We start from the raw sequence: 25,003 nt of genomic DNA on the forward strand, positions 1-25,003 counted from the left end.
TTTAAACATGAAACATTTAATTTATATTCATCCCCTTTAATTTTAAATAACTACGTCTATGAATATGTTTGAAGCTTTTTTTGTTTAGCGTGTCTCACAGCTTTTTGATCTGCATAAAATTTTCGCTCTCTAAATTATTTGCTCATTTTGTGATGTTTGAGCTTGAAATTCAAATACGAGAGGGCATTGGGAAAATGTACTCTTAATGGTCTCTTTATCTCTCTTTATATTTTATAAGGCTTGAAAGGTTAAAATACATTTTTAAGGCCATGACTTTTAATTTTTGCTTATCAGATTGTAAAAAAGAATTCACACGAATTTTCAACTTAACTGATTATAAAGCAATAACTTTTAGATAAGATAAGCTTAAAAGGTTGGTTTTAAAATCATCCCAGATAAGTAAACCGACATAATTCGCGTAGCTTTTTGTTTTCACTTGCTCTTATCGCTATTTTTGTGCTCTTATCATACACCCCAAATCGCATATTTTTAAGTTGTCCTCGCTTTCCAATCAGCAAACATATTTTAGATGTGCAATTTGAAATAGAATAAAGCAATAGAAAATACTTAGGAAATATCTCTAATTTTATTTTGTTTTAGGAACTATGTACTTTTATAGGGCGTAAATAACTATGTGTCTTGTCTTCTAGCTTATATTAGAAGTACTAAGGTATGGAAAGATCTTAAAGTTTCAATACCCAAGGGACGTGTTTCATTATATTATTTTACATAAATGTACCCAATTGAAAGAAAACGTAAAATATAGTATCACCAAATCCCAAAAAACCTAGCAGCTAAAACATATATAATTACTTTCCTGGCCTTTAGGGATTTTCACTGTTAGTCAGCCAGGATGTTATAATCTCAAACGCCACTGTTGCCCATTTGGATTTCCCACCGGTATTTAACGACGGTGGAAATCCCAACGAAACTTGAGATTTTGGCGCCAAAAAAGGAGGTATTACCCGGGGTTCAACAATTGTAAACAAACGCTTGCGCGGATGTTCCTTGGTTATTTTTTTGAAGGAGCGTCTTGCGTCCTTCGAGTTTGGAGCTTCGTCGTGTTGCCAAAGCTACCAAAACCGAGTAAAGGGCCGAGTTTTCCGCTCGAGCGCCTTGGGAAAACTCTCGACTGGCAAATCAGAAACTCGCAGACGCTCGTGGCAAACGGTTGATTTTTTCTCGTGGCTCCAGAGGAATAAACTCCACAATTCAGTGCTGAAGTTGGGGACTCTTTTTGGCCAAAAAATATATAAAGAAGAAATAGAAAAGGGGGCACTGCCGTTAACGCACACGCAACCGAAGCCATAAAGGGGCTAAACATATAAATTTGTGTAGTAAAAGTGAAGAAAGCGAAAGAATCAAAGTGGAATAATAGCGAGTGTTTTTCGGTTTGTGTGTTTGAGTGTGTGCTTTAGTGTGTCTGTTGCTGTTGCTGTGTTGCCAATGAAAATGCAAATTGTTGGTAACAAATATTGGTAAAATGCGGAGGAGGCCCCAGGAATTTGTGCAATGCGAGTGCGAAACCATGCAGCTAAAAACCCGCCATACCCCCATATCGAATCAATAATAATACAATAACCGAAAAGGTATTACACGGATAATGGCGGCATAAACCAGTTAATATCCCTCAGTGTTTCCGTTCCAACTATCGAAATCCCCAGCCCCATCCCAAAAATCCCAATGATCAGCGGTTGATTGGGGGGCATTAAAGACCAAGAGAGATTCCAGGATCAGGATGTCGCAGCCGCGCGGAGGGCGTGGCGGTGGGCGTGGCGGCGGTGCTGGGGGCGCCGGCGTGGGCCGCAAAACCCCCTCCTCCCTGACCGGTCCGCCGGATGACTCGGCCACGCCCAGCGAACGGGCCACGCCCGCCAGCAAGGCCGACTCCGATCCCAAGGACGACAGCTCGAGCAACGGCGACAAGAAGGACATGGATCTCTTTCCCGCCCCAAAGCCCCCGAGTGCCGGCGCCTCCATCCGGGATACGGCGAACAAGGTCCTCGGCCTGGCCATGAAAAGCGAGTGGACGCCCATCGAGGCGGAGCTCAAGAAGCTGGAGAAGTATGTGGCCAATGTGGGCGAGGACGGGAATCACATACCCCTGGCCGGAGTCCACGATATGGTGAGTAGTCGGTTGCTCTGGCGGGTTTTCCGGCCCATTTGCCTGCATTTGTAAAATCAATTGCGAGCCAGAGCGGGAACAGGAAGCGAAATAAGTACAGGAACAGGTCTTACACTAAAAAAAATGGTTATATATATTACTTAAATCAAATGAAAATAATTATCAATATTTTTTAAAGATTTGCATAGTAAATATATGTTATAGGAAAATAGGAGTTTTAATAGAAAACTATCAGAAATCTTTTTGGTTATGTATGATTAAATGTTATGATTATGATTAAATGTTAGGTATACCATATAATATTATTTCCGAACTTGGGTTTTAAATTTTATATATCTATGTCAAACCGTTATCGGTACCAGTTAATCCCCCATACAGAAAAAAAATTCTTTCTGTTTTAGTAACAAATAAATTATCATTATCATTTTTGAATAGTCATCAAATAGTTTATTTTAATAGTAATGAGCTTTGTACTGAAGTGTTGTTATGTACTTAATATTTTAAAAGCCTTAGATATATTTTTAAGTACTTGAGTGGAATTTGAAAAGCTCAGATCACTTTTCGGCTAGTTTAGCTAACTTCTTTGATTTCAAAATAGAAGTTAGCTAAACTAGCCGAGGAAACTTTCATCCATTTCCATGAAGCTTCTTATTTTTGTGTTTGCTTGATATATTTTATAACATTTTTAAAGAAGGGTTAAGAGGCAAGAAATATTTACCCAAGTGTACTGGCTTTACAAACGTCGCCCTTATCAACGTCGGCGGCATTTTCCCATTTCTGGTTGTTTACCAGCCAAAATAACGACACAGAGAGCCCCGGAGGAACTGGAGGCCAGAAAGCAGAGGCTAGAAAGCAAAATGCCAGAAAACAGAGAACAGCGAATGTTATTTGATAGCGCGGCCCAAATGTTTTGGCTGCCAAGGCGATGGCTTTGGTGGCTTTCGGCTTTGGAGCTCCAAGTTCCGGGCGTCCTGCCACAAGTTGCGCTGACTACCCAGCCAACCGAACCGATAAACTCATAAAACATCGAAGAATTGAAGCGCTTCGATTTCAATTTACCATAAACGGTATGAAACGGAGAAGTCGTTGACATAAAATTAACGTTGCACCGCTAATGAAATGCGGGGAGGTGTGCGGCGAAAGGGTTGCAAGTTCCTGGGCATTTCTTTTCCTTTCTTTTGGGTGGTACTATATATCCCAACTCCCCCGGTTCGGGTTGTCTGCCAGACTAGACTGAGGCCGAGACGATATTTGCATAAATATAGCCTAGAGTTGGGCTATTTTCGCCTTGATTATTTCCGTTTCTCCAGGCTTTGGATTTTTATTCGGTTCTTGACTTGATGGGTTTGCTCTTGATTTCGTTTTAATTGCAAGAGAACGAGCTTATATATGGAAACCAACTTATCAGCCCCGGAGGCCTATCGCAATTATGACGAATCTGAAGGAATGTTTCTTGTCAATGGGGTCAGCAAGTTGAAGTCCAATATTTTAATGTGCATTTTGTCATCCGTTGATCCCTTTTCATGCCGTTACTTGTTTGATAAAAAATTCATTTGTTTTTTTTTAATAAATGTAAATTATTATTTTGCTAATTTTATTTGAAAAGTAAACGATTAATGATCTAATAATGTTGTTAGAATTAAGTTTTGCTTTTGATACTATGTATCTACGGTTCACTTTTAACTCAATTATAGCTTTTAAAAATACAATAAATAATTCTAGATCATCTAGTAGTAAAAAATGCAGTTTCTTATCAGCCAGGGCGAGCCGCAACTTATTCGGATTAAACGTTACAAAATCGTTTCCCCAGATGATTATTTAATTAATAAAAAAAAGTGTTATCAATGCATAGTAATGGCAGTTTAATCGTTACACATGTCCGAATACTAAGAATACTTACATATTATATGCATACATATATTAATAATATTACATATTAATAATATATTGACAATCTAATCGGTCCACATGTCTAAGTACGAAATTGATATATTATATATTATATATATTATTATATTATATTCTCAGTTTGTGAATTGAACCTGTTATTTCAAGATTAAGTCAATTTTGTGGTAGGGCTTGATTATGTTAATACTTATAGGTTTTTTTAGAGCGTCACATTTCGTTTCTCATCTCATATTATACATTTTTTTGTTGAAACCCTTTAGTAAATAAAATTCTGTAAATTTGCATTTCAGAATACCGGCATGACGCCTTTGATGTACGCCACGAAGGACAATAAGACGGCCATAATGGATCGCATGATTGAGCTGGGCGCCGATGTGGGAGCCCGTAATAATGTAAGTCTTGACCGGGAAAATGCTAGGAATAATTTAAAGTTCCTTAGCTCCCTAATATCCCAACGCCCTATGGAGCTGGGTATAAATATAGAAGCAACCCAGCTGTTTAAGTGAACTGCGGCAACAAAAGCCGCTATAAATGTGTCAAATCAATAAAAACCGCATAATTAAATCTCGAGAAGCGGGGGTGTCGGTGGGTGAACCCGGGCACCCACTTCTACGCACGATTCTCACACACCACTCACCCCCCTCAATACTTCAATTCGGCAATACCGCCCTTCTTCAATGGGTCAACTGAACTGAGCTTGGCCAATGGTCGACTCATTGGGGAGTTTACCTGAGTCGAATTTCTCAGCACGAATGGGAATTTCCTTGAAAGAAAAACAAAAACATTTCCTTTATTTGGTTTTATAATCGCTAACGTCGTTGCTATTTAAAGAAGTTTATTTGGCTATCAAAAATGAATAAGAACTATATTATAAATCATTAAAGTTTTAAATTTTATTTGGGTACTATTAAGTTTATTCTTTATGTGGACATGTTAAAACCACTAAAGAAATTGTTAATGGGGAACGAATCACAGATTTTTAAACAACCTAAAAATAAAGATTTATTAGCATAATATTTTAGTATATTTTTTATGAGATTATAAAATACCCAAAGTTATAATCAAGGTGAAAAGTATCTTCTTTGATTTAACCACCCAAAATGTAGAGATGAAAGGTCATCGTTGATGTTTATCCCTGATTTCTTTAGCAATTTGCCATCGTGATTATGGCCAATTTTTGTTTTGATGTCAGCAACTGAAGTGAGCAAGATTTGGCATCGGCCATTAGGCCAAGTTGCAAACAATTGTTCGAATTCGCCGGCCAGCTTGCTTTGCATGCCGCAATTACTTAGCGAAATTTCACATGAAGTTGCTTTTTGGCTGACCATTCACATGTCCTTACGTATACGCAACGTTCCTTATTTCGGGGCTTGCGGCGATAAAAATCCTTGACCTAATTACAAAGTAATTGTTGCCAAACCAGTGCAGACTTGGCGAATTGAATTACCAAAACAAACACAGAACTTCAATTTTCCGACCCTCTAGGAAAATTCCCTCCCAAGTGGACGATTGTTTGCCTGGGTTAAAGAGTGTGCTGGGAAATGTTAAAGGTACATGAAAGTAATAAAACATGAACAAGGTGGAAATTACAAGCTAACCATGAAAATAAAAAACACGATATGTATTTATTTGTGTGGAAGATTTTGTTATACCTATTAAAAAGTTTTTATTGTTTAATATTTTTAGAATTTCCTATACATACATTTTTCGTTATAAAGTGTATAAGAGAATCTGAGAATATATAACATTCAAAACTCTTTAGTAAGAGTTAAATAGCGTAAAAGAAAGAATATTATTTTTTATGCGGCCTTTCGTATTAATTAGTCTTCTTTTTTTGTTTGTTTGCAATTTATTTGTTTGGCTACAGCTTTATAAGCTTTCTTAGGTTTTTTATAATGACCATAAATTACTTGTTTTTATTTCTGAATATTTATTTTAATTATTCATCTTAGATTGTTCCAATTGGATGATTGCTTCGTGTATGATGCCATCACTTTGTTTTTGTGCTAATTAAATATTATGATATCAGTTCCGTGACATTATAAAAAGCGCACCTTTTTTAAAAACCACATCATTACCTCATCTGTATAATTACTCATTTTTTTGGAAAGCAAATGTCACTTCGTGACCAACTCGGCTAATTTCACGTACACTGCCTAAATGAATTAAAAACTGGGCTCGTGGCCGAAAGAAATGTTTATTGCATTTACAATTTGCAACTTATCTAACTGTCAGACCAGCCCAAAGTAATTCCCATTCAACACGACAGGTCCAGGACCATTATGGCCATTATAAAGAATACTTGTATGATGTAACGCCGGACTAATTAACATTTTTAACTTTTCAACTCCAAGGCGCCGGTTCCCTTTTTTTTGGAACCCGACTTTGAGGCGTGTTTGCAACACCTCTTTGCAACTTAAAAGCCAATTAATCAAGCACATGACTCCGATGCACGCCCAGTTGGCCAAAACCAAAGCCAAAAACTCCGTTTGACCTTTAGAGAGTGGCCTAAACCGGAGACCTCGACGTCGACCCCGACTTCCGCCACATTTTTATGGCCAGCGGCGTCATTAATATGCAATTTTAATTAAATTCAAGTGGAGTACTTCACGCAGTGACCACTTCCATATGTGGGGCGATGACAGCGTGAAGTGAAAATGGGGAATAAAAACGCCAATTCATTTGTCAACCTGCCTTAGTGCGTGAGTAAAGTAATCTCTGCCCTTCACCCCCAAAAAAAAGGAAATTAATTAACTCCATTATGCAAGAGGGTAATCCAAATGAGCTCCGTTATAAGGACCTGCAATTATTTTAAAGAAGGTGTGTGACATTGCCACAAAATGACTTCATCCTCGAGTATCCTCTGAGTATCTCTGGGTTGCAAACAACACCCACTAAACTGGGTCGACTTCCTACCAACCTCCATTGGCCTGGGCAAAAATGTGCTGGAAAATTTGCGCTTCCGTTTTGGTTTTGTTTCCGGTTTTTCCTTTCGCCCGGCGAAGCAAACACAAACACAAAAACCCACAAGGCTTGAAAACGAACTCGAAACTGGCTCAAAAGTATGCAAAACAGCGCGTGAAATATTATCTGTCTACCTTGGAACCCCTATACCAATCCACAGCCGATTCCTTCGAGCGGCTGAAAGCTTACTTTGGTTTTTGTTTCGTTTCGGGCCAACGTCTTGGATTGGCTTTCTGGACATGTGTCAAAGCCGTCGACTCGAAGCCTGCGGCGTTGTATGCAAATTAGCAGGAGCTGCGGCCAGAAATAGTGGCAAATAAACCGCAAAAACTCGAATTTCACACGACACGAAGCCCACACACACTTACTGAGTGGGAAAGTCCCCAGGGTTTGAAATTCTCATGAAATAATCCTAGAAGTTCTTAGAATTATGTAAATATTTTAAAGAAAAGAAGTGGTTTTTGTTGGGGAGTATTAAAAATATATAGAATGGTATACTGGTTATCATAGCAATTCCATAGCATATGATTTGGGATCATATTAAAGGATAATAATATAATATTATCCTTAAATTTTTATTTTTAGCAGTTCCATAGCGTAAGATTTATGATCATTATGATCATATAAAAAAAAAATTAATAATATTATATTTATTTTAAGGAACGTTGTATTTTGCTGATAGAGTTTTTAATTTGACAACGGAATTTTTCGAATTCCGATTCCTTTGAGCTTCATCTTATAGTTCCCATTTGCACTTAACAACCTGATGACAGGGCAAAAAGACCGCTCCACCTTATACGACCCCATATATACATTTATACGAAACCAGTTCACTTCCGTTCGGGCTGAGAACAATGGGGAGGCTTAGTTATAAATTAAGCCCATGGCCCAGGCCAGCCGGGCACACGGGGCGTATGTGTAACACGTTGCGTTATGGCTTATTATATAAGGTAATAAATATCGCTCCATGCCCCAATACACCACTGACTCACTTCACTCTAAGTTCCCGGTAAACCAAACACTCCATGCCAGACGTTATCTTAAAGCACTTTTCGTTTCGATTCGGTGATTTGCTCAGGGTCATATTTTTTAACCCACATTGTTAAATTTTTTTTTTTTGGGTTTTCCTGGTTGCCATTGATGCAGTTTTTGCATGTGAGGCTTGCGGCTGGGCTGTGGCCATTAAGAAATCCCTTGGTAAGTGAAAGTCCGCATGCAAGATTGTGGCTTAAGTAATCAAGCACGGGTCTCGAGCCAGAGCCACTCCTTTTGCCCCGAAAGGCAGGCCACATGCAAAACCGACTGACTTTGACCCATTGAACTGACCCAGCTCTTTGGTGTGGGCGGGAGTTTCCTGCCAATGAATTGCAATTGATTTCACCCAACTTCTCTTCTCCCTTGCAGGATAATTATAATGTGCTACACATTGCGGCAATGTATTCGCGTGAGGATGTCGTCAAATTGTTGCTAACAAAACGCGGCGTCGATCCCTTCTCCACCGGTGGCGTGAGTATTCCAATAGCTCTATATATACTATATCTTAGAAGTTGAGGTCGCGACACGTCAGGCGACACACTCAAGACCCAGGACTGGAGTTTCGAGTCTGTACTTGCGAGTCAATGAAATCGCTGCATACCTTGGGGCTGCTGTCAGCCCGATTCGCAGGCAATTTGCGGCTATTAGACGCATACTTCACCTGGCTAAAAAAAACAAAGGTCAAAACCAGGCGAAGATGCAACTTTGAGGCTCGCATGTTGCATGTAACTTTGGCGGGCCCAGCAATTAACTGGCGACAAGGTTAAGATGGTAATGTCTAGGACCCGCTTAAAGAAAGTTAGGGGCTTAAAAGAACCGACGCTAAAGCTCTTTTTAACATGTAAAATGTATTTTGATATATTTTTTGATAGATTTTTTTTTTGTAAGGAAATAGACATTTTATGAAAGTTATATTTCTAGAAAATCATATTTAGTTTGTATTACAAAGGTGTCTACTAGCTTAAAATATAGTTGATAATAGATTCCAAATATATTGCATACAAAATATGGTTGATAGTTCACTTACTTTAACAACAGAAAATTGTGACGATATAAGCAGTTTAAAAAACAGTTTTAAAGCCTTAGAAAGTCATATTTTATTTTATTATATTATTTATAAGACCGACATTTAACTCATCGTACCTGTAGTACAGCTGTGTATAAGTATACATACATATTTAAGAACCAAATTTTATAAGCAAGTCTTGGGAAAGACAATTTTTACCAGTACGTTGCTTAAAATCAAAAAGCGTATCATCATCACATCATCGTAAAAACAAAGCTCTTACGTTTTGAAACATTATAAATTTCTCCGAGCCACATTAGAATAAAATACAAGCTAATGATGATCACATCGTCAAGCATTTTGGCAATTATTTCTCCAAGTTTATTTCTCGTGTCGGCATTAATTTGCTTTTCTTTATTTTTTCTCGGCCGCAATGAGGGTACGAGACTAGGTGATTTAGGGGGCGTGAGCTGTGCCGAAATTACTGATGGTTATCAGAAGAGGGCTCCAAATGAAGGTGCGAGCGAGAGGGGTGGAGTTGCAGAAGCGAGACAGACAGATGCAAACTTTTGTTTTAGCAACAGCCAAGTTTGAAGTGTTCCGTTGGCGTGTGTGCGTGGCAAAAGGACTCCATATTCACATCCACATCCACTACCAACACCTGGCCCAGGTTTCCTAAGCCTGCTGCTCGAACTCCCATCCTCCCAGCCCCCCCCTCACATTAATACACCTTTCTCGTTCACTCCCACTGCGGCTGTCAGAGGGAGTTCTTTATTATGCTTTTTTTCGGGCTGTCAATCTGTGATATGAGCGGGAGAGGCCAAAAAAGAAAAATGACACGAAATGTGCTTATAAACGCAAAAGCGAGCCACTTGCCTATTCAGTAGCAAATGGGATTTTGAAGCGAATAGGAACCAGTTAGCCGGCTTCTTAGGTGCGAACATTAACCACAGAGCAGCATTTTAATTGCAACTAAAAAAAAGTGTGACCCTAACAATAAGTGCGTATGCAGTGTGTACATATTCAAATCAAAGCATTAAAAAAATTTTGCATTTTCAGTCGCGTTCTCAAACTGCGGTGCATTTGGTGTCGAGTCGGCAAACCGGAACTGCAACCAATATCCTGCGCGCTCTTCTCGCGGCTGCTGGCAAGGATATTCGCTTGAAAGCGGACGGCGTAAGTGTTACCATGTGTGCTTGTGAGTGTGAGCCAGTGTGGCTGTGTGACTGTGTGAGTGATGCATGGAGCCACAAGTGTTGGCCGCTTTATCTCCTCTTGCTTTGGCATTTTACTCCCCCAAATGTAAACCGATGTGAAGTGAAGTACTCTCGACAGCGGTACCAGGCAGTGCCAACGTAAACAAAGACTTAATAAAAATCACCAAAAAATATATACATTACAATAATGGCAACAACAAAATCGAGAGGAGCTGGTAACATAAAGCAAACAAAATTTGTGGAAAAATCGATATGCAAAACTGCTCAGGGTAAATGCATTTCGACTGGCTGGAAATCACAAAAGGCCCAAAAAAATTAATGCGGCTATTACACGGGCAGAAACAAATGAAAGTAGTTTTACAATCGGCTTGGTTTTTGTTTCTTTTTAATATAGCTGATAATACTATACAAAATAATGTAAAACTGTATATTTTTTGTTGATCCAAAGTATTTAGGCAAATAATTTTTAGTCCTCAAAAAGGTTTTTTCCTCTGTAACAATGAGAAGCTCTCACCATAGTTGGTGAGCCCCAGTGAGCGTTGAATTACCATCAAAGTTGTCGTCTCCGTCTGATTAACTTGCGGGGTGCCCAACAGAACCCAGACCCCTAGGAAATCTCCAGTGAAATGCGGAACTATTTGTCGCATCACGTGCACGGGTGCAAATGCACGGGCGATATTTCCATTACGCACGCGAGGGGAGCGCATAAATTTCCACCGAATTGCCATTCGAACGATTGGTCGGAATCGAAGGGGATTTTAGGGGCTGATTGGGGAGATCGGGTGCCGCCGATTGATTGTCTAGACAAAATGCTTACCCACCTCGATGGCAAATGGCAAACAGCAACTTGATTTAAATCAATTAGAGAGAGGTGGAATGGCACTGTCAGGCGAAATTAGCCGGATGAAGTATTTAGCTTTCGATGCCATTCAGTTCGATTCGTTTCGATTCGCTTTCCTTTTTTTACACGCATTCTTTGGATACCTGTGTATATACATTTATCTATGGGTGGGATTGTAGCTTTTCCCCCCGCGAGGGCGCTCAACTCGTTGCCAACAACAAACAAATAACAAGCCGAGGAAAACTCTACCGAAAAAAAGGGGGTCAAGTCGCTGTACAACTTGATTTACTCGCCTTTCCTGGTAGATAGGGATAACGACTACCCGGCACGCCCCCTCTTACGCCCCTTCCCCCACCCAAAACCTAGTTGGCTTCAAAGTTGGAGCGCCAAAGTTGCGAACTTGGCTAAAAATAGTAAAACATGTTGCCGTTAACACTTGAGGCTCGAATTGGCTAATTGGATATTTATGATTATACGTGTGTGAGACTGAATGTGTACGGTGGTGTTGTGTCCTTATCTTAATTATTTTGTATACTGTATAACATATCTTTCCTATAGCGTGGCAAAATACCATTGCTCCTGGCCGTCGAGTCGGGAAACCAGTCCATGTGCAGGGAGCTCCTGGCGGCACAAACGGCGGACCAACTAAAGGTAAGTTATCTGGGTAATTTTAAACCTTCAACACCTAAAAATAAGATTATATACTTTAACGTTTTGAAAATGTAAGACATAAATTTAACCCAATACAAGGTAACATATTAATATTTGGTCCCTCAAGCCTTAGTTTCGTAAAATTGGTTAAGTAGAATATAATGTTTGCCCTTCTTACCAAATATAAGGCTTACCTTCAAAGAAAACTTCATATCTAAAATCTCTTAACTCTTTAACGTCAATCAAAAGTCTTCCTTGGCTGTCAGAAAATGTCAACGTTAAGAGCCTTTAGAAACCATAAATGTAAATTCCCCTAACTATCTACGCACTCAACGCAATTCCTACAAAATTAGAACCACATAAGCGCAAGAACTTGTGGATTTTATAAACCGCCGCCAAAGTGCCAATCATAATGTCCAGCTGAGCTGTCAGAAAATGTCCACAAGGCTCCTTAAGCCTTGAACTGTCTTAAAGCCAAGCGTGTAAATAAATCAAAAATGCAAATTAGCCCACCTCAGTTACGCACAGGTGCAGAACCGTTGCATGAAAAGTGCAACAGTGCGCGACATTGGCAAAGTTTGTGCGATTTTCAATCAAAAGTTGAAGTGCAACACATGCCAAGAGCAGTGCGTGTTGATTAAATTAACCAAAGAGCTTCGGGCTCGCTTTAGGCCAAGGGTTCAAGCCAAAGTTAAAGTAAAAGTTAAAGTTGCGCCTGACTTTGGCCGCTGGCTGAGCACGCAATCAGCCGGCAAAACAGCCACAAACTGGGTCAAAAGTGAGGCGAAAACGCAGTTAAAAGGGGAGGGGATCTGATTTGCATAGTCCAAAATAAAATGTGTTAAATACAGTAAATAAAGTTTTAAACATTCAAAAGATAGGATATTGTGAAGATTATAAAAATATTGGGATAGTTTAAATAAATAAGTTGGGCATTTTAGCTCATGTAAGCTTTAGAAAATTAGTTATTTTATATTTACTCTTTAAATACATTTTGTATATGCAATTTTCTTATTAGTTATTGGAATACTCATTACCAAGATTTTATTTCAAAACAGCTTACTACTTTTATTGCATTTTTCTTTGAGTGCATCTTCTCATGCTCGAATTTCGTTTCGTTTTTTCACAGGCAACGACGGCCAATGGAGACACGGCCTTGCATTTGGCCGCCAGACGGCGGGACGTGGACATGGTCCGCATCCTGGTCGACTACGGAACGAATGTGGACACGCAGAATGGGGAGGGCCAGACGCCGCTGCACATTGCGGCAGCCGAAGGTGATGAGGCCCTACTCAAGTACTTCTATGGCGTGCGCGCCTCAGCGTCCATTGCGGACAATCAAGGTGAGCCTGGGGTAAAATTAGACCAAGGATAATCTTAATCTGTGTACAAATCATGTTTACCTTGATAGTAGCAAATAACCAAAATGTTAAGACTTTAAACTTGAACGATGTCTAAGCTTGAAAAATAAGTGGCGCCCCCGGTGGGGCGGAGGTTCCTTTAAGAGACATTGAGAAAATAACTTGAGTTTATTTTCGGAATGAAATATTATGGAATCTATTATTAAATACTTATCCAAATCCCAATCAACAGATCGCACTCCGATGCACTTGGCCGCCGAGAATGGGCACGCGCACGTCATCGAGATACTGGCCGACAAGTTCAAGGCGAGCATCTTCGAGCGCACCAAGGATGGCAGCACCCTGATGCACATTGCGTCACTCAACGGCCATGCTGAGTGCGCCACGATGCTCTTCAAGAAGGGCGTCTACCTCCACATGCCCAATAAGGATGGAGCCCGGAGTATCCACACCGCCGCCGCCTATGGCCACACGGGGATCATCAACACGCTGCTGCAGAAGGGCGAGAAAGTGGATGTGACCACCAATGTAAGTATGATAATATTTATTGCTTACGAGATACTTTTATAATCCCTCTTGCAGGACAACTATACAGCTCTTCATATAGCCGTGGAATCGGCCAAGCCCGCCGTTGTAGAAACCCTATTGGGATTTGGGGCAGATGTCCATGTGCGAGGAGGAAAGCTACGTGAGACACCTTTGCACATTGCAGCGCGGGTAAAGGATGGTGATCGGTGTGCCCTCATGTTGCTAAAGTCTGGAGCTAGTCCCAACTTGACCACGGATGATTGTCTGACCCCCGTCCATGTTGCTGCCCGTCATGGCAATCTGGCCACCTTGATGCAGCTGCTCGAGGACGAAGGTGACCCGCTGTACAAGTCGAATGTGAGTGGGTTTGCTTTAAAGAAAATGACAAATCCCTTGATTATATCTTTATTTTATAGACTGGAGAGACACCGCTTCACATGGCCTGTCGAGCTTGCCATCCGGACATTGTACGTCACTTGATCGAAACTGTTAAGGAAAAGCACGGTCCGGATAAGGCCACCACCTATATAAACTCGGTGAACGAGGATGGCGCCACGGCGTTGCATTACACCTGCCAAATCACCAAGGAGGAGGTGAAAATACCCGAATCCGACAAGCAGATTGTTCGCATGCTCCTCGAAAATGGAGCGGATGTCACATTGCAAACGAAGACTGCCTTGGAGACGGCGTTCCATTATTGCGCCGTGGCTGGAAACAATGATGTGCTGATGGAGATGATCTCGCACATGAATCCCACGGACATCCAGAAGGCCATGAACCGGCAATCCTCGGTGGGTTGGACACCCTTGCTGATCGCCTGCCATCGGGGGCACATGGAGCTGGTGAATAACCTCCTGGCGAATCACGCTCGAGTGGATGTCTTCGATACGGAAGGACGATCTGCCCTGCATTTGGCCGCCGAACGAGGATACCTTCATGTCTGCGATGCCCTGCTGACCAACAAGGCTTTCATAAATTCCAAGTCACGCGTGGGACGAACAGCCCTTCATTTGGCGGCCATGAATGGGTTTACGCATCTGGTGAAATTCCTGATTAAGGATCACAATGCGGTAATCGATATCCTGACGCTGAAAAAGCAAACGCCGCTGCATCTGGCGGCGGCCAGCGGGCAGATGGAGGTCTGCCAGCTGCTCCTCGAGCTGGGCGCCAATATCGATGCGACGGACGATCTGGGCCAGAAGCCCATTCACGTCGCCGCCCAGAACAACTACTCTGAAGTGGCCAAACTCTTCCTGCAGCAGCATCCCTCCCTGGTGAATGCCACCAGCAAGGATGGCAACACCTGTGCCCATATTGCCGCCATGCAGGGATCCGTCAAGGTGATCGAGGAGCTGATGAAGTTCGATCGATCGGGTGTGATTTCGGCGCGTAACAAACTCACGGATGCCACGCCCCTTCAGCTGGCCGCCGAGGGCGGACATGCGGATGTGGTCAAGGCTCTGGTGAGAGCTGGAGCCTCCTGCACTGAGGAAAATAAGGCGGGCTTCACCGCCGTCCATTTGGCGGCACAAAATGGTCATGGGCAGGTCTTGGATGTGCTGAAGAGCACTAACTCCCTGCGGATCAATAGTAAAAAGCTGGGCTTGACGCCACTTCATGTGGCTGCCTACTACGGACAGGCGGATACCGTGCGGGAACTGCTGACCAGTGTTCCCGCCACCGTTAAATCGGAAACGCCAACGGGACAGAGTCTATTCGGGGATCTGGGCACGGAATCGGGGATGACACCACTCCATTTGGCGGCCTTTTCTGGGAACGAGAACGTGGTGCGACTGCTCCTCAACTCGGCGGGTGTTCAAGTGGATGCGGCGACCATCGAAAACGTAAGATAAGCTGGAGGTCTTTTAGATATGTAGATCTAAGCAGTATCTACAGTCGAATTTGGTCTTCTATACTATGACTTCCTACAAGAAATATTCTCATATTCCATAGGCAATTTTAAAACATGCTTTATAGCATTTGTCTCTGTTATAAGAAGTCTGTTAAGTAGTTTCATATAGGATCAATTCTTATGTAGTTTGAGCATTGGAATTTCGACTGTATGATTGTTAAACACCCAATTAACACCACAATTCGTTTTACAGGGCTACAATCCACTCCATTTGGCATGCTTCGGCGGACACATGTCAGTGGTCGGTTTGCTCCTGAGTCGGTCGGCGGAACTCCTCCAATCGCAGGATCGTAACGGCAGGACGGGCCTGCACATCGCCGCCATGCATGGCCACATCCAGATGGTGGAGATTCTGCTCGGCCAGGGCGCGGAGATCAACGCAACCGATCGGAACGGTTGGACGCCACTGCATTGTGCTGCCAAAGCTGGCCACTTGGAGGTGGTGAAGCTGCTGTGCGAGGCGGGTGCCTCTCCGAAGTCGGAGACCAACTACGGTTGTGCCGCCATTTGGTTCGCCGCCTCCGAGGGACACAACGAGGTCCTTCGCTACCTGATGAACAAGGAGCACGACACCTACGGCCTGATGGAGGACAAGCGATTCGTCTACAACCTGATGGTGGTGTCCAAGAACCACAACAACAAGCCCATCCAGGAGTTTGTTCTGGTATCCCCAGCCCCAGTGGATACGGCTGCCAAGCTATCCAACATCTATATAGTACTCTCCACGAAGGTAATATATGGTTTTAAAAGTTAATCTCTCTTTGGGAGCTTGCTAATGAATATTCTGTATCTCTTTTCAGGAAAAAGAGCGCGCCAAGGATCTGGTGGCTGCTGGCAAGCAGTGCGAGGCCATGGCCACAGAGCTTTTGGCCCTGGCAGCTGGCTCCGATTCCGCGGGAAAGATCCTTCAGGCCACCGACAAGCGGAACATGGAGTTTCTCGACGTCCTCATCGAAAACGAGCAGAAGGAAGTGATTGCACACACGGTGGTCCAGCGATACTTGCAAGTGTGTGATATGAGTAACTACTAACAAACGAACTCCCATTCTTAAGTTCTTAAGGGATCCTAATTTAATGTATGATGTATTTCTTATTCTTGCTTTAGCAGTAGGTTAAGATTTATATTTTCTTCCGGTAAAATCTCACTATATAAGTGGTCGTCAACAAAAGTACACAGCTAGTGTCGGCAGAGCTGCGGCAAAAAAAACACTTACATGCCACGGTTAGCCCACGCTGCTTCTGCTGACGACCACTGCTCCAAAAATGGGAACAAAGCTGCATAAAAAATATAAAATTTTATCATAATATACCTTCTTCCCCCTATTTCTAGGAACTCTGGCATGGCTCACTGACGTGGGCCTCTTGGAAGATCCTTCTACTCCTCGTGGCCTTCATAGTCTGCCCACCGGTGTGGATCGGCTTCACCTTCCCGATGGGCCACAAGTTCAACAAGGTGCCCATCATCAAGTTCATGTCGTACCTTACCTCGCACATTTACCTCATGATTCACCTGAGTATTGTGGGCATAACGCCCATTTACCCGGTGCTCCGATTGAGCCTAGTGCCCTACTGGTACGAGGTGGGTCTACTGATCTGGCTGAGTGGCCTGCTGCTGTTCGAGCTGACGAATCCATCGGATAAGTCGGGATTGGGATCGATAAAAGTGATGGTACTGCTGCTGGGAATGGCCGGCGTGGGTGTCCATGTGTCGGCCTTCCTGTTCGTGTCCAAGGAGTATTGGCCCACTTTGGTTTATTGCCGAAATCAGTGCTTCGCATTGGCCTTCCTGCTGGCCTGCGTTCAGATCCTGGACTTTTTGTCCTTCCACCACCTCTTCGGACCCTGGGCCATCATCATTGGGGATCTGCTAAAGGATCTGGCCCGGTTTCTGGCCGTCTTGGCCATCTTTGTGTTTGGCTTTTCCATGCACATCGTGGCCCTGAATCAGAGTTTTGCAAACTTTTCTCCAGAGGATCTTCGGAGCTTCGAGAAAAAGAACCGCAATCGTGGCTATTTCAGTGACGGTAAGTCGAAACGTTTGCTTTGCTTCCTCCCGTCTACCTTTTGTATCTTTTGATTTCCAACTTTATCATTTGGAATGTTTTTGCAAACTTCCTCTTTTGAACGTTCAATGTGTCTTGATAAGTATCTGTGTCTGCCTTGAATGAAAAGCCATCTAATCTGTGTGTGCTCGATGTTTCACATAAGTAAAATAAAAACCAAAAGAACCAACTACAACCACATAATACAACAATTGCATGCTCAACAAGTACAAAACAACAACCTGAACCTCCAAACCTTGATGTCGTAATCCCCAAAGTCCCAAGTCCCTACCTCAAAGACCTCCACTAATATTTTTTCTCCCTCTGATCTTAACCCCTAAACTGAATATCTAACTGAATTATCCGAATGGAACAGATGACATGCCCACCCCTCGCCCTCCGCCCGTGGAGAATTATGTCGATAGTCGCTTCAGCGAATTCCGACGAAAGCACAAGGACGACCGTAAGTCTCCTCCTACCCACTATTACCATTTGCATGGCCCCCTTTTTCGGGGGCTGCCCCGCCCCCCAAGCCCCTATAAATCCCCAATGCCGGAATCGAACCCGTTGCGTTGCCGCCTTCGATGTTGTGCGTAAACTTTTATGTCGTTTGTTTTCCAGTTCCCTGGAGGAACATCCACAAGTCCGCACTCGCTGCTCGAAATCCCCTCGCCTTGCTCGTTTCAGTTACTTTCGTTTTGAGGCATGTTCGCGGGAAGTTCCCTTTCTGCATCCTCGATGTTGTGGATCTGTGTTTTTATAGGTATCCATGCGCTTAGCTTTATCATTTAGTTTGGAGTATGATTTTATAGTTTCTTTTTAAGACATTTTTGAGTTAATTAGATTTCTTGTGTTGCACTCTATAAAAAAGATGAGTTTGACTAAAAAAGTATGATAATTTAAAGTAATTTTCAATAATTTTATTAAATATTAATTTTAATAATATGTAATATTTTATAAATTCCCAGAAAGCTTATTAAATTTTTAATCATTTCAATTTCTGAATATTTGAAAGTATCCCAGATTTCCATTGTATCATTTGAATCCTTAGTTTTTTCCGATATAATTTATTTCGATTATTTTTGTCGATGTGTTACCAAAACGATACCCATTAGAACTGTGTACAAACTCAAAATTTCAGTACTGCATGTTGATGTTTTAACCCAGTCAATCCAACCAAATTCAATCAATCAGCAATATCGATATTACCAATGCCCGCCTGCCAGGGGCTTTCAGCTTGCGCCGCTTGCCCACCACCAAATTCTGCACAATCGAAACAATCGAAACCGATCGAATCGAATCGATAACGAAAAACGATAACGCTACTGATACCGATACCGATACCGATACTCGTATTCGTGAGTCATTCGAACCGCTCAGCTGCGAACTGCGAGATGCTGCTTTTGACGTGTTTAACCACTCACCCGCACTCTCCAAAATCCAAATAAATCCACCATAAATATTACTCGTTTATGTAAACTTCAAAATAATCAAAAAAAATAATCGCACACACGCCTGTGCCAAGCCGTCAACATATATCCGATATATATATACATAATATATATATGCTAGCTGCAGCAATCCGCGCTAACGAATGCTATAGTTGAGATATCTGATTGTGAGTAACGTTCCGTTCGGACCCATGTTAGGACCCATGACGCCCTTTCTGGCTTTCGAGCGACTCTTCTTCGCGGTCTTCGGACAGACGACCACCCTGGACATCAATCCCATGCGACACTTGCGTCCCGAGTGGACCGAGGTGCTCTTCAAATTTGTCTTTGGCATCTACTTGTTGGTGTCTGTGGTTGTACTCATTAACCTGCTAATTGCCATGATGTCGGATACTTATCAGCGCATTCAGGTTTGTATTGCCAAGGTCACTAATCTGTATTTTCTCTCTGCTTTTCCTCTTCCCCCCCATTTTTAATTTTTCTTTTTCGGAATGCTATTTGTTTGTGCTTTAATTGTGTAACAACAACCCCAAACTGACCGCTCGAAATTGAACCACAATTGGGCATAAAACTAAACTGGGGGTTGGTCGATCGGACAAAATCAACAACAAATCAAAAAAAAAAAAATATTACAATCGAATCAACCAACCCAAACTGGGCGTCCGTTATCTTTTTATTTTTCAAAATAATTTCCACGCCGGCCAATATATGCGTGCTGTCCGGGGGTGTCTATTTGTATCTGTATCTGAATATGTGACTATATGTATCTGTATCTGGAAATGTATCTATGGGGCTCCGACACAGTGCGCATGCATCCGATAAACTCGTTCGAGTTGTTGTTCTTCGCCGTGTTCGGACAAACGACGACCGAGCAAACGCAAGTTGACAAAATCAAAAATGTAGCCACGCCCACTCAACCGTATTGGGTTGAGTACCTGTTCAAAATTGTCTTTGGCATTTACATGTTGGTGTCGGTGGTTGTGCTCATTAACCTGCTGATTGCTATGATGTCAGACACCTATCAACGCATCCAGGTAGTATTGCTAAGGCGCTTTTACCTAACTCGACTCTTTTTATTAACTCTTACTCTAACCATAAGTTAAGTATCTGATTGCCATATTGCCATGTATATTAATCCTTTTCTTTTTCAGCAAAGCAGTATAACGAGTAAATTGAAATGCTTATGTTGCAGTTTTATAATTATCTATTTTAGCATGATTTTTTAACTAGTGGTTAAATTCTGACGGTTAACTTCATAAGAAAGTCGAAATATCCAACTTAACATCAAGTGGTAGTTAAATTCTAACCAGTAGCTATATAAAATATTCCGAATAAAAGGTCACCTTACCCAACTTAAACCGAACATTGAGAAACTGGAACCTCAATTCACTAGAGACCTTGGCATGTTCTGTAAATCCATCAACTGCCCAGACTTGCATCTTCCAGGTTTTTTCAGGAATATTAAGTTAGCAGTCTGAGGGATACATTTTCTGCGTGCCAGTAAAACTGTATCTTAAAGAGTGAAGCCTGCTGCCTTCTAGTTCAGTAGAGTGCCAGACTAGCTATAGTGGATTAGAGCCTAGAAATGTGATCTGCTTTTGTGACCAGTGTTGAGCAAGGCCAGAACAAAAAGTGTTGGTCAACGCATGCTTTAAAAACTATGTATAGAAATCGTTTGCTGCATGTCCTATGTGTCTGTGTTTGTCATTGTCTAGGATTTAAGTCTGAAGAGATACACCAATATGGTGGTTAGGTTTTGTATGGTAATTTTTAGAACTCTATAAGAAATTGCCATCCAAAACAGGCCTCTGCATTTGTGCATTTCTATTATAAACAACCTGATTTTTGCAGCTCTTAAGTTACGTATTAACGAAGTGAAAAAAAACCTGTAAATTTCGAGGCTTCAGTTCACGAAACTCATCCAGTGTATTCCTTTGTTCTTGTTCTCCCCTATATCATGTCTATCATCCATTCAACATCGCGCACTCCGCTAACAAACTATAAACAATCAAAAAAACCTATGAAATACTAGGCCCAATCCGACATCGAGTGGAAATTTGGCTTGTCCAAGCTTATACGCAATATGCATCGCACCACAACAGCGCCCTCGCCGCTTAATTTAGTTACCACCTGGTTTATGTGGATCGTCGAGAAGGTCAAGGTAAAATCTCAGGTGACAAAGGCCGCCTCCCAGCCGCTGTCGCTGTCTCTCTCACTCTCTCTCTCTCTATAAATATCCGTATCCTGTATACTCCCTATCTGTTGACTATATCTTTGCAACTACCAGAACCGATCCTGAACGGGTGTAGTTTGCTGACCTTTTCCCCAACCCATTTAAAGCAATTTGGCAACAACCGCGATGAGTTTAAACACTGTGAATGCTTTAAGTGTGTTGCCCACCCAACGAAACACCTTTTGCACCAGGCACTATATCTGTGATTTCCAAATACAGCAGGGGATCGAAGTATTTTTGATATATAACACTTTCGATCTCCTGCTGTTATGCACTTCAACTTAAGCACTTGGCACTATATTGCTTTCGATGTAATTAACGATTGCTGACTGCGTTTATGTTGTGTCTCTTGTCTTGTATGTGATCTATGTCCCGTGTCTAATGCGCCTTGATCTAACCCACAAACCTGCAATCCTGCAATCCTGCAAACCCACAAACACGCGCCTCAGGCACGCATGAAGAAAAAGAAGCGTCCAAGTCTGGTTCAGATGATGGGAATACGTCAGGCCAGTCCGCGAACCAAAGCCGGCGCCAAGTGGCTGTCGAAGATCAAGAAAGGTGAGCCATGTATGTATCGCTGCAGGGCTACTGCTACTCCGACCAGAACCCGTAGATCCTGGGGATAACGAACCCATCCAAAGGGTTTTGTAGCTAACAGCGTGTCAGCCCAAGTGTAACTCTCTTCTCCATCAGCTCTTCTGTCTGTCTTGCTTTCTTTCCTCAACTGTCTTCTCTAAAAACGATTGGGTCGCTCTAGCTCAAAATTCTTTCCTTACTTTCGAATTTTCATATGCACAGAGATAAAACCGTCTTAAGTCAATAACCTTTTTTCGAAATTTGCATAAAACTATATTTGATGATAAAGAAACTAAGGAATAGAAACTAATTTGAGTTTTTTCCTTAACAATAGTGATCACTATTGTTAAGGAAAAAACTCAAAAAATTTAAAAACTCAAAATTTTTTTTTTAGACTTTCTAATCTATTTTTGAAACTACAAAATATTTTTTTTAAGTATTGTTCATTTTATATTTTTCTAAAATGTTTCATATTCAAATAATATCTTCTCATATAATTAGAATTTTTAGTAAAGGAGTTTAAACGATTGTTTTGGCATTACTATAATGAATATTGTTAATCCGGCTGAAAGACTTAGCAACTATGGCCGATTCCTTCCTTTACCTTAAGTTTTAAACTTTTGGCAAGAGAGTACAATAAATAAATATTGTTAACTTTTGGCGGTTTTATCTCTGTGTATCTAATACATCATAATGGAACACACTTGCTAATCATATTCTCCTAAATCCCCAGACTCGGTGGCCCTTTCCCAGGTCCATTTATCACCCCTGGGATCTCAGGCCAGCTTTTCGCAGGCCAATCAGAATCGCATCGAGAACGTGGCCGATTGGGAGGCGATTGCCAAAAAGTACCGGGCTCTGGTTGGCGACGAGGAGGGTGGTTCCCTCAAGGACTCGGATGCGGAGAGCGGATCGCAGGAGGGCAGCGGAGGGCCTCAGCCACCGGCACAGGTGGGCAGACGAGCCATCAAGGCCGCCCCGGCAAACACTACAAAATAAACACACAGAAACGACACAGAAACAGATACAGATACACCCCTTTGGATGGTTAATTAACTACGTTTTGATTGCAGGTCTAAGCTTCAACCTATCTCTTCCAACTATCCTTCCTGACTATCTCTATCTCTTCTCGACTATCCAAGCGTCTGTCCTTCTGTACTCCTAAGATCTAACCCTAAGAAACTATCTATCACTAAGTTGCACATTTGGGATTCTTTTCTCAGACTCCAGTTAACCTAAAAATAACCTTCGGTTAACTGGAGTTTAAGAAAAAAATCTCGAAGTTCTTAAGCTAAGCCTCCACTTCCTAAACTAATTTTAGCTAGAATATTGAAATTGTTTTGGGTAACTTTTGAAGCGCAACAGATTATTTATTTTGATATGATTTTGTGTCGGCGATGTCTACGATAAGCGAAACAACAAAACAAGTTTTCCATGTTCGAGATTTTTGAAATAAGTATGTTTACTCGTCCTTTTTGGACCGATCGAATACGTCCACTTTGCCTTACATTTTTGAAGCGAACTCCTAGAATTTTGTAATAAGCTAATAATTCCGACGATGACCGATTGACCTTAGCGTTAATTATGATTATTCTAGCTCGTAAGAACCTAACTCTAGCTTCACTCGGGGCTCAAAGGCAACCGGTTTTATAATAATATCGCATAATCTCATTGTTTTCGGGTAATTGTCAAGTAACTACATCCACTTTATTTACTAAGCTTGATTCATTTTTTATAAGAAATGTATGCCCTAAAATTGTTAACTGTACTTGAATGTAAATAAATAAGTCATATTTTAAAAAATTTTATAAAGATTATTATAATAAATTTGAGTTTAGGCGCCAATTATCGATTGATGAATGTAAGGTAAGATTTCCTTTATACATTTCATCTACATAAGACATTTTACATTATGTTCGTTTGGATTCAGAGGCTAGATGGCGCCACTGCTGTAGTTCTTAAATCAACCCGCTGTGTGGCGCATAATATGCAAGTTGTTCTTTTTTGTGTTTTGACTCTTAATTATTATTGCAAGCAATTATTTAAATATAAAATGTAGGTATTGGGGGTATATAAAATTAATTATAAATTATTTAATAATTATTATGAAAATATATTTTCCAAAAAACAAAATGTTTGGCAACCGATCGCTGAAGACTTATGTTTTCCATAATTATAAGCAGTTATTTTAACTGGGTAGCTTACAAAATAGTTCTGTTTATTTTAATATTTAATGTAATAATTTTTTATTGCTTTGATTGCTCGACCAGTGTTTTTTTTATGCCTTATCCCATTTTAACGAGGATTATATTCTAGATTAAAATATTTATTATTTTATTTTTGTTTTCTAAAATGCTACAAAATACCTCTCTAAAAACTGCTAAATGGGCTAAATCTCTCTCCTTTTAGCCGTGTGATTATGGCCATAAAGCTAAGAACTGGCCATAAAGTTTCCCTAATTTGCCTGGCGGATTGACAGATTACCAAGAGACATACAGCCGTCATTAGCCGGGTTGGCTGAGAAGCAGAAACCGCATCGGCAAATTGACCAAGGTGTTGAACTTCGAAATTGCATTTTAATTTGGCTTCGAGCTGCAGGTTGCTGTTGGTGTTGCTGTTGGTGTTGCCGTTGTTTTCGCCTCGATTGCAGGTGTCACAGCCTGTTTAAATGTGTTGAAAACCTCAAGTGGTCAATGGCTGTTGCTGGCTGCACTTGCACTCGTATTATTACACATAATTGCCCGTTGTTGTTGACATTGTTGCTCTGTGGCAGTTGCAATTGCAGTTGCAGTTGCTGCTGCTGCTGTGCTTGATATTTGCCACAGATAAAGTGTACGAAAATGGAAACGAGTTTGTGGCCGCAGCCAAGGTTTATGGCCACAAGCGTGTCAATTTAAGTTGCAATTAGGCAGTTAATAAATTTACCGATTTGGCCAGTCAGATAAAAGAGCCTGATTAATATGCTACTTTCCCAGCGATTCGGTAGCGTAGAAACACACTCCAAATGGATTCAAATCCGATTCGATTCGATGCTGGCGATGCTGTCCATCATCCATCAAAGGTTTCTTCTCGACCAGGAAGCAGATTCGATCCGGGCAAAGTCTCAGTCTCGGCCAGAGTATCCCATGGAACATGTGTGTGGTGTGTTGGCAC

At 41.5% G+C, this 25,003-nt stretch overlaps 1 protein-coding gene across 5 annotated transcripts; it reads left to right on the top strand.

Annotated features, from left to right (window-relative positions):
* Positions 1 to 1,180: 1,180 nt before the first annotated feature.
* Positions 1,181 to 23,653, top strand: LOC119547327 (serine/threonine-protein phosphatase 6 regulatory ankyrin repeat subunit A). Of its 5 annotated transcripts, XM_037854129.1 has the most exons (18): positions 1,181 to 2,125; positions 4,324 to 4,425; positions 8,402 to 8,503; positions 10,098 to 10,214; positions 11,655 to 11,747; positions 12,877 to 13,090; positions 13,341 to 13,636; positions 13,691 to 13,993; positions 14,053 to 15,480; positions 15,742 to 16,278; positions 16,349 to 16,555; positions 16,879 to 17,572; positions 17,967 to 18,053; positions 19,240 to 19,451; positions 21,074 to 21,202; positions 21,724 to 21,832; positions 22,584 to 22,801; positions 22,924 to 23,653. In XM_037854129.1, the coding sequence occupies exons 1-18, from the start codon at positions 1,739 to 1,741 to the stop codon at positions 22,927 to 22,929; spliced, it is 5,241 nt and encodes a 1,746-aa protein (XP_037710057.1). In that variant the 5' UTR covers positions 1,181 to 1,738; the 3' UTR covers positions 22,930 to 23,653. The 5 variants fall into 5 exon arrangements, with proteins under 5 accessions (XP_037710057.1, XP_037710056.1, XP_037710060.1 ...); XM_037854128.1 differs by having other exon boundaries at positions 22,584 to 23,653; XM_037854132.1 differs by lacking the exon at positions 19,240 to 19,451 and adding an exon at positions 19,846 to 20,075 and having other exon boundaries at positions 22,584 to 23,653.
* Positions 23,654 to 25,003: the final 1,350 nt, after the last annotated feature.

The sequence above is a fragment of the Drosophila subpulchrella genome, chromosome 2L (assembly GCF_014743375.2).
Source record: "Drosophila subpulchrella strain 33 F10 #4 breed RU33 chromosome 2L, RU_Dsub_v1.1 Primary Assembly, whole genome shotgun sequence".
NCBI classification, from domain to species: Eukaryota; Metazoa; Arthropoda; class Insecta; order Diptera; family Drosophilidae; genus Drosophila; species Drosophila subpulchrella.